The following is a 17,385-nucleotide window of genomic DNA, read 5'->3' as shown; positions in this document are numbered from 1 at the left end:
CACCTCACCAGCAGTTTCGTACAATCAAGCTAACAGGCTTAAAAAAAGTGAAATATGAAACTTCTAAAAATCGAGACTCAGTTTAAGGACCGTTATATAAATATAGCTTTTGAAAATAAATTATTCTTCCCAGGAGCTTTCTGAATCTGATCTTACAATTATCGTTTGTTATTATGATTATTAAATTGAATCGAATTGCTTTCGAAATTTCGTCATATAGTTTATATTTTACTGTTCTGGCAGTTTGCGAAGTATAAGTTTGAACGATTAGAAGCGTAGAATGATATCATCATCCGCGTAAAACGCAAATTTTTCCTAGCTGTGAGAATATAGATCATTAGAGAGAGCCAAGATGAGTAGGGAACCTTATGCAACTCCAAAATGAATAAATTTTCTATTCACTTTGGCTTGAAATGCTTGTATAAATCACTTGCGTACATAACTTCAATGTTTTAGAAATTAGATTTCGGTGCTACATTTTCTTCCTCAGTTCTTGAAAAAAGTTCTTTCTTCAAAAAAGAGCGGTTTGATTGGTATTTTTGAAGATAAATTAAAAAAACGTACGATATTTTTATTATCCATTTTGTTGCCAGATGTTCATTATAGTTAAAATTAAGTAACCGGCTTAACACGATTGCAACCGTATTAGTAATCTGACCGCAAAAAATGTTAAAAAATCAAACAACAAGCAAAAATGAGAATTTTTTTACAATATTTTTGATATTTTCAGATTTTCCTAAAATAGTAAAAATATTGTTATATATGATAAATTTTGTTATAGAATTATTTTGTCCGGCGGAATATATACAGAAGAGTCACACAATTTTAAATAAATTGGTTTAGAATAGTTTAGAACTTGATATGTCATGTCAACCATTTTTCAAGTTTCGTTTTTAGATGTCACGTCACTAAAACAGCTATATCTTCGAAGTTAATTTAAAATTTAAAAAACACTCTTAAGGGCATATTCTTAAAGAGTTAAGATTTGAGAATATGAGAACAATGAAATATGAAAAGAATCGATTTTTTCACATTTATTGACTAGAATACACCGTTAATTGGCAAACTTTAAGCTCAAGATACAAATTACTTATCTAAGATAATGTTCTTCATTTTCATAGCTGCCAAACGACCGTAGATAATTACTTTCTTCGTTATTGTACAACATATTTTATTTTGGGAAGTGTCTGGAGTAATAAATAATTAAATGAATAAATAATAGTAAAGAAGTTTAACAAGGATGATATATAATGTACATATATATATATATATATATATATATATATATATATATATATATATATATATATATATATATATGTATATATATAGCTATTTAATGCATTTCAACTCTCATTATTTGTCACTTATAAATATATTGCTGATATAGGGTTGTTAAAATACAAAAACAACATTTCTCCTTCTTCTATTATTTTTCAAATAAAAGCCAATCTTGCAATAACATCAGTTGAATAATATTTCTCATGACAACATCCTACAGAATGTATAATTCTAATTATGAAAAAATATATGTATATAGTTAATTTCATTATTGAGTCCTTGTTGCATGCCATAATTTCTATTTACAATTAGTTGAGATGAGGTTCTAATGCAACACCAATACTATTTCGTCGAGCACTTGAATTTTTGACTTAGTTTCATTTATTTAAGTAACACCTGTTAATCTAAATCAGTATGTGTTTTTAACGATGTTCTTACTTTAACTAATTGTGCGGTACTTCAAGAAAATACCGTTATTTATTTTTTTCATTGTTGAAATCGCAATATCATAATGTTTTCAGGAAATATGTTAGACTTAGATCGATTTTTATGGATATGTTTAGATATTTATAACACATATAAAATTTGTCATTTATTTCAGAATTTCCTTTTTATTCAATTTTAGGATCATCCATACAATTCCGGGCCTTGTACGAACTGCCTAGAAGATCGGGTCGATAAACTGGTGGTATGGGAACCAGTAGCTCCAGGTTCAAATTCCTCCTATCCAATTACATTGAGCAAAGCCGCACAAGCTGGAGATGTAACCTGCATATGTAATCGCCAATCATTTTCCACGCAGGTATTAATTATGAATTACATCTATTAATTATGAATAAAATTATATATAAATAAATAATTTGTAATACGAATGCATGTTTCTAATATAAGGTGTTTCAACACAATTTCTTACGCAAGAGTTCAATTAATTAGAATACTTTGTAATTGTAGATTTATTGAATCATAAAAGTACATAGGGAGTTATGTAAGAAACAGAAAAATATCGATATATCCTTTTCGATATTTTTTAAAATATCTATATATCAGAAAAAAAATAGTTTTTTTTGCAACAACTATGAAAATTATCGAATTTTTACAAAAAATATATCGACCTTATCAGCCTTAAAAAATATTCATATTGCCGGCTTGGTGGCGCAGTGGTAAAGCCGATGGGACAAATAAATTTATGTTTGTGATTGTTCAAAATTTGAGAATGTTTTAGGCAAGAGGACTAAAATCCGACGAGGAAAATGATCCCAGTCACACCAATAACCAGGCTGGGTAAGACGCGATATCTTATGGGATGATTTCTGAAGCTGGTCACTCGCCAGTCGGTAGGCTTAATGCTGAGGACCGTGGTTCGGAGCCCACGTTAAACTTTAGGCCCAGTCCAGATAAACCCATAGTAAAAGGAGACTTTAAAATATATTAAAAAAATATTCATATTTTTAAATATTTTTAATAAAGTACCAAAAGGCACTAAATATTTAAAATTAAGTATTAATTTTTAAACGTTTATTAAAAATTGTATTTTTTTTTTTGAAAAACTATCCAAAAATTATCGGCAAAAATATTATCAATATATCGATATATCAATATTTTTTCAGTATTCTTTGCCCCCAGCTTGCACTATCTGTATACACTCACTATTTTGTCAAAATTTTCTATTAGTATTTTGCATTAATTTAATTTCTAGATAAATATCATCTTTTAATGCGTAAGTGGTTGTGGGTTTGTTGACATAGACCTTTGTAATATTAATTGAATTGCCTCCCTTGCTTGTATTGCGTATAGCATCGTCTAATTGAAACTCCATGTGGACCTCAATATTATTTAGGTAGAAAGAATACGGATATCTGGATATCATGTATATATAGCGATATCGAGTATCTGTAGCAGTCATTGTTTGACAAGCCTTATTTCCGAAGAACTGAAGCCCAATGTCGCCTGCAAACCAATTTTTGCACCAACCGCTAAGATACGTAGATGCATAGATACGTAGAAAAATACATTGGAAAATATTAATGTAAGCGACGTTACACAATATTAACAACAGAAATGCTCGAATTGATTAGTTTTGCCATTCCACTACATAAAATAATAATTTTACATTTGAATTATTTATACTTTTATGCAGACACTAATCATAGAATGTGCACAATTGCATATTGACATTCAGTGTTTTTGTTGTTTCATTTGAAGGAATCTCCTGCCAAAGCCCATTATATAATACATAATTTTATTTTAATACCAATAACAAGGAACAGCCTGGAGGACCATAAAAGTTCAAATTAGAAGACTTATTGGATTAAAAGCCAACTCAAACTCTCAAAAAAATTCAGCAGTTAATGAATCAAGTGTTTCTGTACTACCATAAACGTCCATACGATGGGAAAGATCCAAAAAGAAGGAAAACGGTTACCACACAATTAATTTAAATTTTCATTTCGAACTATTTTTACAACGTAATTTTATTGCTTGCCAGGCAAAGAAAAGAAGCGATCTCTTTAGCATATTGTTACTGGCGATAAGAGTGCATCCACTATGACAATCTCAAGAGTCAAAAGTAATGGGTTAGTTCATGATAGCCATCCATATCGACAACGAAGCAGCCATAATAGTATAGTCTATTCAAAGTTTTTTGTACATACGTCATCAAGATGTTTAATGTATTGATTGCCGCAAATTGTAAATTGGTTTCAGAATCAGAAAATATTTTCCTTCTCATTTTGTTCTAGTTAAAAGAGACACAATGCTGAATGAGCCTGACAAAGTCGCCTGGTTGACGTATGCAAAATTCTTGAAAGCAATAGTGAACTAAAACTGAACTAAAACTCAGAGTTGATATGCCAACATTGCGGCGTTTTGACGTCACAAATTTAGATGACGCATATACACAAAATAATAACTTAATATAAACATAGATATCAGCACTAATTATTATGGTACTAGCGCAAGTTTATCAGCTTTTATTATCAAGTGGCACACTCTTACCAACAAATGGTATTTTGTAGAGCTACCAGTGGTTATTAAACATAAATTTTATCGTCATTGTGTACCATGAATGAGGAACATAATGGCTTTTTTGTGTACGACAATTTACTACTTTCGTTAAAATACGATCGTTTAGGAATTTCCCATGAAAAAGTTTCACACGCAAAAACTACATCTATTTTAACTTTGTGTTCTTTCTAAAATTATGTTTTTGTAGGATAAAAACAGCTTTTTCATTTTTAGTTCACTAAATTTAAACAAATTATTTTTTGCAAGTTTTTATATACTCATAACATATTCTATTCAATTATTTTCAGTTTATATATATTACTTTAGCGAATTCTGTCGTCTTCTGCCTTAAAAATGTCTTTTATTGATACAAAAGGCATTATATTAAAACGATAGAATATAAGAAGATTAAACCAGGAATAACCAGATCAGTTAATGATTGTTCTGATTAAATTATTTCTATTCTCTGATACAAACTGATATTAGACTAATACAAAAGGTATTATTTCTATTTACGTGCAAAATTAACGATAAAACTTAAAGCACCTTCATTACGTTTGGAAAATAATATTTATTTTTTAATCTGGTTTAATTTATGAAGTTTATTTTTGCCAATCTAATACAAAACTATAAGGTACAGTGATTTTTTCTTGTGGTTGTTTGTTCTGTTGTTTTCGGTGTTATTTTCCTGTTTTTACCAGGTGTACCGGAAAGTCATTACCAGTTTTTTCTGAAAAAATACTTCATTTTTAAGGAAATTAATTTATTCAAAATATTGGCCACTTGATGCTAATTGGCCTCTTTCCCATTTTTAAACAAATTATGGATGCCATCCCAAAAAAAATGTTTGTCCTTTGAGCAAAATCATTCATCCAGACATTTTCTAGCATCTTCGAAATCAGCGAAGGGCTGCTGTGCAAACGCGTGTCCCATTTATGCGAAAAGTTGACAGTCGGACGGAGCAAGATCTGGAGAGTTCGGCGCCTGCCATAATATGTCCCACTAAACTACTTTAAACGGTTGCTTAGCCGGTTTTTCTTTATGAGACGGTGCATTCTGGAAGATTTTTGATGAATTCATGTTTCAAATTGTTCATTTGTTGTCGGTTGCTGTAGGTTACAACAGTTCGTAATACCCTACGCCACTCTGGTCCCATCAAACACAGAACATTGTCTTGCGACCAACACTATTTGACCTTGGAGTCGATCGGACGGCTTCGTCAGGTGATAACCATGATTTTTTGTACTTAGGATGTTCAAAATAAATCCACTTTTCGTCACCCGTCACTATTCGATACAAAAATTTTCACAGACGATTTTGCCATTTGCAGACAGACAGATTTCACAGACGATTTTGCCATTTGCGTATCATTTAATTGATGTGGTACTCACCTTCCCATCTTTAGAATGTTCCCCATTACTCTTGATCGGTCGCTAATCGTTTCTTAGGTCACATTTAATATTTTTGCCAATTGTTTTTGGATTTGGGTTCAGTATTCATCCAATAGCTTTTGCAGTTTTGCATCTTTAAACTTTTTCGTTCTACCAGAACATGCTTTGCCTTACGCATCGAAATCATAACTTTTAAATTTTCGAAACCACACCTCACATATTTTTAATATTAGAGCATGCTCTCCGAAAGTTTCTACAAGCAAACAATAACTTTAACTTTTTTTCTTTTGATTTCAAATGCACGTTTTCAGGCACGAAACTTGACATTTTCGAGAAGGTATAAATCTATGATGGTGTTACTTTCGCAATATATAACATGTATAGCTTTGAAGCTTGATGCCAACAAAACAAAATGACATATATGTCTAATCATAACTCTTGTAATCAGTAATGTCTTTGGTCAAATATTTTGCATCACTTTTTCAAGCCCTAGCCCAAATTTCATTGAATATTATTTGCTTACGTTTAAGAAGGTGAAAAAGATTTTGCATAAATTGCAGAAACACATATGGTTTGCAATTCCTCAGTTAAAATCCTTTTGCACTACGTACACTTCACAACCATTGAAGCATAAGTGTATGTATGATTTTTCAAGCAAGAACAAAAGTATCAACACACTTTTGGTTCTGTTAAATGTACCTTTGCCAAGGTATAACTTCGATTAAACTTACTATTATTAAACATAAACTAATATCTGAGCAGTTGTTATATCAAAGTACTACTAGATCCATCTAACGGAAAAACTCCCTCGTACAGGACAAGAACAAGATTTTAGTTAGATTTACTTAGAACCATTTTCTTAAGGATTTAAATTATCTTTAAACTTAATGTTATTCCCAATTTAAGTAAGTCAATATGATTTTAAATTGGTTGAAGTCTATTAAAATATATATAATAGTGTTTTAAATATTAAATTAATTTATCTTTTCCTGTCAGTTTAGTTTATTTGAGTGTATAATATTTAATAAATACCTCTGAACTAACTCAATGAAATGCCTCAATATAACTTGAGTTATTTTATGAGTGTAATGAAAGCTTTTTAAAATGGCATTTGAAAATCTCGCACTATCACTTGCTATATTTTATAGGTAGTATAAATAATTCGGAGGAAACTTTAATTATCTCCTTTAAACTCGAAGATCCTATAACTGTTATATTTAACTTTATCAGTGGAACTACTAACGACTGATTCTTATAAGTGAAATTTGAGATTTTGTAAACATTGAATTATACAGATATGTCCAAAAAAATATCATTTGGATAATTATTATAAATCTATCAAGTGTTAAAAAATTGGATTATATTGGCTGTTGGTTTAAATATTTATTATCTATTTAATTGTCCAGATAGGAAACTATATTGAAAATCCTTTAAAACCTTCATTCAGGCTCAATCAAATGTGGTGATTGCTTGGATGGCAAACTGAATCAATACTCCACAATAAATTGTTATTGAAAAAGTAAAACTAGAAACCAGTGTAGACCTAGGATATTCAATTATGGACTTGCTCAAGGAAATGCAATATTAACGATCCAAACTAACCGTTAAACTTAAGTTCTCCGCAAAATTATCAACGCCTCGTGGTATATTAGAATTATTAGATGGTGAATTATTAGAACGGTGCACATAAAGTTCATCAAATGGAATTCATCCAGTAAAAGTTCATTAAGTCATTGATCTATATTTTTTCATCCCTTCTTATTATCTCTTACAGTGATTACTTGAGTTCACCACAAGGATTGTTCGATTAAAGAAGGTATATAACACAATAGGCCAATATTCGATTCAGATCATCTTGATCTATATGATAGTGTCATTGATAATTAGAGCAGTCATATCCATGCCAGTGTGAGAAAAAGACGGACATTTGAACGACGTTATATACAAAAATGCCATACATTTTAGCATACATGGTTTATTCAGATAAAAAAGAATTTCGAACACTTCACCCACAATTTGTTTCATTGCATTCGGTATCGACCCGCCCTTATTTAAAAAATCACATAGTACTTATTTTTAAATACTTAAAGTAAGCTAAAAAAATAGATCAAAGGTTAGATTTCTTCGAAGGATATTTGATTTTTTACTAGAATTCATTTGATGTTAGAAACTGGTAGCAATTTATAGTGGGCAATATAATTTTATTGAAATAATATTAATTACATTTTTTTGCTATCTAAAAAATATACTTTAAATTCTAATCGTAACATATTTCGAATTATATCAGTTACATTTATCATCTCTAAATTAATCCCTCTGGTGTTCCTTCCACTTATTTTTTTTAAAATATAGTCGCTTCAACACTTTTGCATAGTTTAGCGACTTTAAATGAATATTTATTTAATTAGAACTCTGATATATAATTTAAATTATGCTTAGTGGACAAAAACAAAATAGAAAATATGTATAAAATAAATAAATGATGCAAATACAAATTGTATAAATAAAACAATAACCAATCATAGAATAATAGAGATGCAACTCAATAGGGGACTCTGGCGCAAAGTTTTGCTATACCCCACATCCAGAGGGAGACATAAAGGGCCATTCAAATAATTTGATTGGTCAATTTAAATCTCCATTATAGGCATCTGTAAGAAAAATATTTTACTGTGAAGACATTTGATTGGCTCATTAGTAATGTTTGGCACGTGACAGCCTTGACGTCATGTTTAATTGACCAATGCAATTTAAATAAAAAACTATTTTTTCTGAAATAAATTTATTAAGTTAAATTCAATTAAATATACTTATAAATATAATATTTAAAAATAAATCAATATAAATATAATCTGTAAAAATAAATAAGTATAAATATAAACTATAACAATAAATATAAATTTATAATGGATAAATTTAATCCACAAAGTATAAATATAATATAAAAATAAATATATCTATAAAATATAAATATTATATACATACATATAAAAACATAAGCAAAAAACTTATTAAAATTTTCTCTTCCGTCTCTTCGTTAGTACTTTTAATATTTTATCCAAAAGATCATTATGGAATGTACAATTGAACGGTTTTAAATTCACTTTTTTTTTTAAACAATTGACAAAAATTTTGTTATATTATAGACGTAGCAAAATCGCTGAATAAAATAAGACATACCTCAAAAACCTACTGATAATATAATAAAACAATTTTGTTAAAGTCTGGGGCACGAGATATTGTCTTGTCTCTATAAAATCAGCCTCAATTTGTGGGTCTACTGATTTATTTATAATTGTATGTAAACAAAAATCACACTTAATTTCTTTTTTAATAAGTTTTACTAAATAACCTGAGATGTACAACGTAAAACTTTGTTTACTCTTATAGCAACATCTGGACTGAACTTATAGACTCAAGTAATTACCAGTATGAATGAGCAGAGAGGCTGATACTAGCTGAATGAATACAAACTTTACCATTACCTTCTGGAGTTTGTTCAAATGTCAATGATACTTGCTTCGAACACCCTGGTTGTGGGTCTGGAACGATCAAAATAGGCACTACAAATATAGTAAGACAGTTTAGAAATTAATGGTCACAATTATGAACAGAAATGTGACTGACTTCTTCAATTTACCTTCTATATAATTTTTATTTTGATCCACTTCCCTTTGTACATATTCTGGGCTCGTGGTATTATTTTCACCATCACTAAATTGTTCTTAAGTACTTAAAGGAAAGTTTAAATGTATCACAAAAATGTCACATGGTAACGATCATAAATCTGTTTCATGTTTAACCCAACCAGTTTAGGATTTTTAATGTTTTCTACTCATTTCTTAAAGATAGCTTTTTTTACGGAAAACGATGATGCATTTCTTCAATACCTGTGCATCCGGGCACACAACACTTCCTAGTGTGAATATATAACAAATCCACTTTATTTTAATATGAACAAATTATCTTGTTGTATTTGTATTTGTATGAAGATACAAATTATCTTATTTAAAAGATATTTTCCTGTTTTTAAAGTGGGTATATACGAATAATGCTTGCTCGTTAATTTTAGTACGCTAGTACGCTTTATATCCCCTTAAATTTCGAGATTTTGTCCTAAACTATAAAAATTACGCTCCGGCCATTACATTAAAATATGGCAATAACAGATGCTAACAATATGCAGAATGTTTAACAGGAATACTAATATTCTTGCGGTGTGTTAAAAATTCATGAAACATTACATTTAGAAATACTAAATTGGTCAATAACTTTTGTCTTTAGATATTATGGTTTTAAAAACATTACAATTATTTTTATTATTTCATGTAAACATAGTTTTCATTTTATAATGTATAGACTCCATCAGTGAAATTATAATTCAGAAGGTTGTCGAAAATTGTTCCTATGGCTGAAATGAAACTAATTACAAATGAATGAATATTTTTTAAAAATTGAGAGATTAGATAACCGTTTTAGAAAATTATATTTACTGCTGAAAAAATGGTTCGTAATTCGGCTTTATATATATTTTCTTAATGTATGTTCGCCGATTTCTTCGTCAATTATGGACCGATTTTCGAAAGAGTGTATTTCGGAGGTGATCCCTTTGGAAACAAGTCAAGATCTGATGGAAGGAAGGGGAGAAATTGAGGGAATGTCACAAACCATATTATCCACATATAAACCACATATCCATCCAAATCATATGAGAAGGCGTAGACATATTACAGGCAACTGTTTACTGTTTTTTAATAGGCTTTAAAACAGGGTTAAAAGAGGCACCGACTTCAAAGTGATCAGTCGGTAGAGGTTAAAATAATATCGTAAATGGATAAATTGGTTTTGGTATATATTGCGCGAATAGGTTAAATAAGTTTTTTGTTTTTTTCTTATTTAGTTATTACAACAATTATTATGTACATATTTTATTTTAAAATATTTTTGTATTAAAAATTTAAGTTTGATTATTTTTTACTTTTTAGCGAGTTCCTTATATATTTTTTGAAGTCGGTTAAATTTTTTTGTTAAAAATATTTTATGAATATTTGCTAAGTATGCATCAATAGAATAACAGTTTTTTTAATAGCCACAACAGAGTTATGCGACTTGGGCTGCGACTTTTCTGAATCTCTTTCTGAATATTCACAGACGTATAAGTAAAACGGCGCACAGAGTGGAACAATCCAACAAAATGTTGAGTATATAAAGTATATAAAAAAGGTAAAAAAAAAGACGAACACATAAAATTGTATACATATAAAATTATATGTTATACATTTGATTAATTTCGACGACCTCAGAAGGCCAGAAGTTCAGATCGTCTTATCCTTGATTAAGTTAATAATTACTATTAATAAGTAAAGAAAATAATACTTAGTATTAATTAAGTAAAGAAAGAAGAAAGTAAAGTTTAAGAAAATTAACTAATAACAAATGTGAAATATATTTTCAAAGTCTCTTTCACTATAAACAATCATTACATATTTAACTCCATTCTTGATAAAGGTTTATTCGACCTTCAACTAGACTATATTTTACTGCTATTTCCACGTTATTGAATCTATATACATTTGGAATAAAATATAAATCATGGTAAAGTATGTATGTATGTATATAGAAAAATTATAAAGGGGAATATATCTTTAATTTGTAGTAAGCAAGTAAGAATTCTTTTGATATAACCTCTTTAATCATTTGGTCAGCCATATATCTAGGAATCCAAGAGTTTGAGATCATCTTGTTAAGCCACTAATAGCCACTAATTTAGCGATATAGATAGATGTGACATTACCTAACTTATATGTTATACTAATGAATGGTTTACTAATTGAGGCGGCTAAGTTGTATTTACTATTTTTGAAGCGAATTATTATGGATAAGTGTCCTAAAATTAAAAAAAACGATACAAAAATTGGTCGATGGCTTTGTACAGTTTAGTCCTATTATTTTTTATACCTCTTTCATAAAAAAAATTGTCTTTGATTTCAAAATAATTTTCATTTTCATCAATCAATCCTTTATTTGACTCATTACAGTACATTATCTTCAAAATAATAAAAACCTATTATCCTTAAACTATTATTATTTTTAAAGAAAACAACATTATGTTATGAAATATTGACACAAGAAACTGCACATGCACATTTTTTCTAATCTAGCCTGACAGATTTCATAGCTACGCCTCCTTTTTTACGCGTTGTTGTTTACGAGAGTTGTAGTTAAAAAGTCATTTTAGGTTAATTTTCTATTAACAACATTTTGTTGAGGTAATATAAGTATTTATTATTTCATAAAGAACATTAGCAGCAGATAATACGAAAATAAGTGTACTAAGTATGAATAATTAGTTAAATGTTTTGTAGATTGTTATGGAACAAAGGGTATATTTCTATGTTAAATAATATGAAAACAGAACTTATTTGAAGATTGTATTAAAGGTAGGAATGAAAAATGGTCATACTTGTATACGTTTTTTGTTTATTTGTTATTACACCTATATCTTTCTGATATTATAGATATTTCAAAAGATGAAAAAAGCTAAATGCTTAAATGAAGTGCCATGAATTTTCAGGATTATGTAAATATAAGATGTACGTAATAACAAGTCGTTGGAATAAATTGATAACTTAGGATTTGAAGCTTTGTGATTTATTATTCCTTTCGGTTTATATAACTCCTCGAAGCAGATAAATAATGCAGAAATATTATATCATATAACAAATTTTATTGCAATAAATTAAATAAAATTTATAAAGAAAACCTAATCTAAGCAATACACATGTAGAAGTATACAAACAAACGATATAAATAAAATATTAAAACAAAGATTTGAATAAAAGTAACTTATCTGACATTTTATTTTGAATTGCGCTTTTGTTGAAATCTCTTAATCATGACATGACTCTTCATCAATTTCAATTTGAGATTTTTGATTGACTGAACTGACTTCGAATCTTTAGATGTATTATCTATTTTGTTATTGATGTCATTTTCCTTATTTGGTTCGTCTGCTCCCTCTATGTATTTTTTTTGTACGATTTTTTAATTATTTTCCTCGTATTGTGATTTAATCACCGCCTTCTCTCCTAGAGCACTCGCTCATCAGCCTCTTGTATTTTATAATATAAAGATCCATGAGCTGCATAAATTTAGTTGGATCTAATTCTTTAATCATTTTCCTCATTTCTTCTTTCATTTTCGTTCTGTGTTCGAGATTTTTTATTTTCTTTTTGCTTGAATATTCTTGAATATTCTTGAATATTCCAATTATTTATAACATGCCTTGAACGTAAGAACTTTTGTGGTCTGAATCCCATAATTTTATCCATAAAATAATTGATATGAAGCTCCAGATTCTTTTTCTTTCTAGATTTCTTCTTAAGTTATTCTAAAACAGCTAATCTTCCATATAATGGATTGAAAACATTAAATAGCACTTATTATAGCTTTTGTAAATAACTAAAAATACTTCCTAGGCTTCATGATATAAACATCATATTCATACAACAGCATATCTACCATTTTTAACTAAAATTACGGTTAAGTCCATTTGTATTCTTTCAATGGGTGTCATCCATGCATTATATGGAGCTGAGTGCCTTTTAAATTTTTCTTCCACTATTCATAAATTCATAATTTCCCAAATGGGAAAAATTTTGCATTATTTTAAAAACGCGAAGGTAATATTGACATACATTTGTCTTTTACTATTATACTAAAATGTTGTAAATGTAACATTAACTTAAAAATGATTTTTTAACCACAACCCTCCTAAACAACAATGCCTATGTACAGAGAAAAGGACGCTTAGCTGTGAAATCTGTCAGGCTAGATTAGAATAAATGCGGATTTGCAGTTCTGGCCAATCAACATCTATAGCGAAGTCATTCTACTGTTGCTAAAAAGGATGGACTGGAAGAGGTTAGGCTTAGGAACGTAACAAGATAGCGCCATCTATATATCAGACCAGGAGCTTATTGTTTAATCTGCTATAATAAATGTGATTTTTTTGAAGCCTTTTTAACATTAGTGTTGGCAAAGAATATAGATTGATCAAAAAAACGACTTGTTAATATAACGATTAATAGGCCGCGAGAGGTTTATTACGATGAAAAATTCAAATTCTGGGAAGTTAGTTAAGAGTTTGGTAGCGATGGGGTTCTGAAGGCTGTCTGAACGGTGTAGTGGATTCTTTGTGTACTTCAGAGGCAGAATGGAGGCGAAATATTGTTTACTAATAATGCTGCTTTTAGTTGTATTTAAGAGTAATTTTCTATTATAGCAAATTATGTTTTACAGAGAAACTTTAAAAATATGTATTTTGCAGGTTATATCAAAAGGAGAACAGTTAAACCTCCAACTAATTGTTGATGGTGCCCACAGTGCTCTGAGTTATTTCAAGCACTCAAATCCCTTATTTGAAGCCCACTATGAATTTGTTCACGGGCCACTTTGCGGACCAGCCATCATGTATCCGTCGACTGACGGTGAAATTCACTATCCCTATTATGAAGCTATAGGTTTTGTTGAACCACCAAAATCTATCAGGTAGAGTGATCATTTAAAACTATTCAATATCTATAAAGATATTGTTTTCTTCCTGTTTCAGGTGTATATGGGAGATTAAGATTAATAAGGACAGGGATCTGTATCTGCATTTTGACCGGATTAAGTTCAGTTCAAATTCTTGCGACGATGGTATCGTCGACATATTTTTGAAAGGAAGAATAGATCCTTATTTGTCGCTCTGTGGTGAAAACGTATCTCTTGTAAAAGACTTGCCAGTTCTCACTGCCCCATTGCTTAGTTTAGATGGTAACGATCCCTCTGTTACCATACAATTTATAGGTAATATATATTTATTTTGATTTAGATGTATCTATAAAAGACATAACTACTTGAAATATTTGAAATTGTAGAACTGTTCGTCCTAGGCCGTCGCGGCAATTTTACAATTTTAATTATGTTAAGGATTTTTTGGTTGCATAACTACTATATAAAACCATAGCATTTTATTAGTATTCATATAATTTGTGGTTGTGTTTATTGTTGTGGCTATACTGCAATGTTCATTGGTACATATTTGTATAGGACGTACTTCACCAACCAGGGCGGCGTTTAAAATAACTTGGAATGAGTTGTTCCACCTTCCCAGGAATGTCGATGGCACTTTGATGACCTCTCGCCTGACTGAAGGTGGGCTAGGAGATGTGGATGGCTGTGAATTTACTTGCCCAGGCGATCAAGGACTATGTATACCCAGCCGATTGGTATGCAATGGTGTGGTAAATTGCCCAAACACTTCGGAGCACCGAGGTATGTCGGAATCATTATTTATAAAATTCATTATTTAAGTTAAATCGTTATTATTTATGCTTGAATAGAATTATAGAATCAAAACTTGATATAGCTTATTAAATGTATAGGATCCTTGCGTCGATTCGTCTTTTTTACTTGATTTGGCCCCTTTCGTTGTTTAATATATATAAATTATAAGTTTCTCGGAATGAATATTGATACAAAAGAAAAGCAATGAATTGAAGTTAAAATATAGGAAAATATATTGAAAAATGAAAATCACAATTATCAGTACATAATAAATTGGTATTGTACAAACAACTATTGAAACTTATATGAACATACGGAATTCATTTATGGAGATGTTCCGTGAAAACTAATATAAATTATCAATATAAGTTTTTTATAACAAAGTCCTGAGAAGTAGTGTACATGTACAAAGATATTACAAGATAGATCACTTACACCGAGAGCTTCAAATACCGACTCGATCGATCACTCAGGAAATCAAGAAAATTGTAAGGAGACCTGAGAACAGAATCCTTTCTCATGTCCATAACGAAATAATACAACTTCGGAACTTATATAACACCAGAACGGGATACAGACTCAAAAGAATCAACCATTTGATCTTGATTAATGTAGTGTAGTAAAGTGCTTTTAATATCAAAAATTGAAAATCAAATCAATTAATATATAAGGCAGAATGAGAATGAGAGGAACTGATGAGAGAATTTAATTTTATTGTCAGAGTAAAGCCAGTGATGGAACTCTGTTTTGATAATATCAAGAGAGAAAGATAGGGCAATAGTTAAAACTACACTGTATCGCGTCTTGTTATCTTGCCTCAAAAAAATATAAATTACTATACATTATTAATATTACATTTAACACGACATAATTATATTTTTTACAGGGAATGGTCTACATGATGAAGCACCAGAGCTGTGCATCCAAGAATCTGATCCAAAAATCAATTGGTTCTATGTTGGAGCCGCCACTGTCTCCGTGGTGTTGTTCATGTGCGGGTGCTGTATATTCCTCTGCAGGCGGTGCTGCAAGTATTGCTGCTCGAATGACTAAGATATCAACACTGTTCAATTTAAGAAGCCTTATCACGACACGTAACAAATGGGTAGGAAAAAACAATCGCTATGCGACATTTACTAGATCAAATCATTTCGTTTTCTAAATATATATTGTGATGTTGTATAAAGCTGTAGAGGATAAGTTTGAAATCACACAATATTTTTAGACAATCCTTGCACTATGAGAATGTTTAGCGGCATCACTTTGGTTTCGCAAGCACGTTCGCCTCGTGCGCAAATCATTTCTTTTTCTACTGAAACCTTCTTTAATATAAAATATTAAAAATATATAGGAATATTAAAAACTCAATATCTACTTTTCTATAATTTTTTTTTATTAATTACATCTTACATTAGATATGCTTAGTACAATCTTAATTTAGTTTATTATATAACAAAATATCTATTCAGTTTTTATGATAGAGTGTATATTAGGTTGCAGTATATCCGCCAACATATGTTAAACATTTATTTTAGAATATCTGAATAAAGAATCAAGTCTATCATGTTTATAATATTTCTATATATTTTAAATATGTCTTGTAAACTAGTGTAAATTATAAAAAAGTAAGCGATGCATTAGGAGAAGATAATTTCTTATAAAAACATTAAGAATAACCCGTTAATATGAAACAGTATAAATTAAGACATAAAGTAGCTTATAGAAAAGCACATTTTATAATCAGGAGCAATTCTAAATGACCTGAAGTTCTAAATCTCATCTAGTATTAATTTAAAATAATAAAATGTGCTTTTTTATATTTAAGCTTTTCGTTCCAGATTTCGATTAAAACATCCGAAGGGCATTAAAGCTGATAGCTTCATTTTCTGGTTGAATCTCTTTCTTACCCATTTATTGTCGTAGCCTTATAATGATGTAATCTTTGTTACGATAATCTTTACTGTTGAAGCTGTTTTAGACTCTTTTCCTGGCTGTTTTACATTGAATTTGAATATTTTCATAACAATAAAAACAGTAAGAAAAATATATTGCTGACTAATAACAAATATAATAACTCTCTGTTCTTCTGGTTATATAATATTGCCAAAACACTATATTTTTTAACACAAATAATTAAGGACGTTAATTTTTAATATTTCAAAGTTTTTATTAATTTTGACAGCGATGCTAAGTGAAATTAATGTGATACTAATACGTAACAATATCCCTAAAACAGCTCCAAACAATGGAGTGGGTAGAAAGTCCCACAAATTTGTATGAATCCCCCATTAATTTTAGGATTTGTAGACTACGGATCATTTTTACCATTTTATGAACCGATTTTATCAAAATGAACACGAATTTTGCTAATAGTATACGA

The 17,385-nt window shown here is 29.6% G+C and overlaps 1 protein-coding gene across 1 annotated transcript in view; it reads left to right on the top strand.

The window, feature by feature from the left end:
- LOC143206858 (scavenger receptor cysteine-rich domain-containing protein DMBT1) overlaps positions 1-16,199 on the top strand; it is a 180,692-nt gene extending 164,493 nt beyond the window's left edge. Inside the window, exons 9-13 of the mRNA XM_076419672.1 lie at positions 1,907-2,083; positions 14,005-14,225; positions 14,287-14,525; positions 14,769-14,993; positions 15,892-16,199. Of these exons, the coding sequence (XP_076275787.1) occupies positions 1,907-2,083; positions 14,005-14,225; positions 14,287-14,525; positions 14,769-14,993; positions 15,892-16,058 (1,029 nt within the window). The 3' untranslated portion in view covers positions 16,059-16,199. The remainder of the gene's footprint in view (positions 1-1,906; positions 2,084-14,004; positions 14,226-14,286; positions 14,526-14,768; positions 14,994-15,891) is intronic.
- The last annotated feature ends 1,186 nt before the right edge of the window (positions 16,200-17,385 follow it).

This window comes from Rhynchophorus ferrugineus, unplaced genomic scaffold (genome assembly GCF_030347505.1).
Source record: "Rhynchophorus ferrugineus isolate W39M unplaced genomic scaffold, kcgeb_rfMv2 rfM1, whole genome shotgun sequence".
NCBI classification, from domain to species: Eukaryota; Metazoa; Arthropoda; class Insecta; order Coleoptera; family Curculionidae; genus Rhynchophorus; species Rhynchophorus ferrugineus.
The sequence above is the reverse complement of the archived record's forward strand: the minus strand, read 5'-3'. Positions and strand labels throughout refer to the sequence as shown.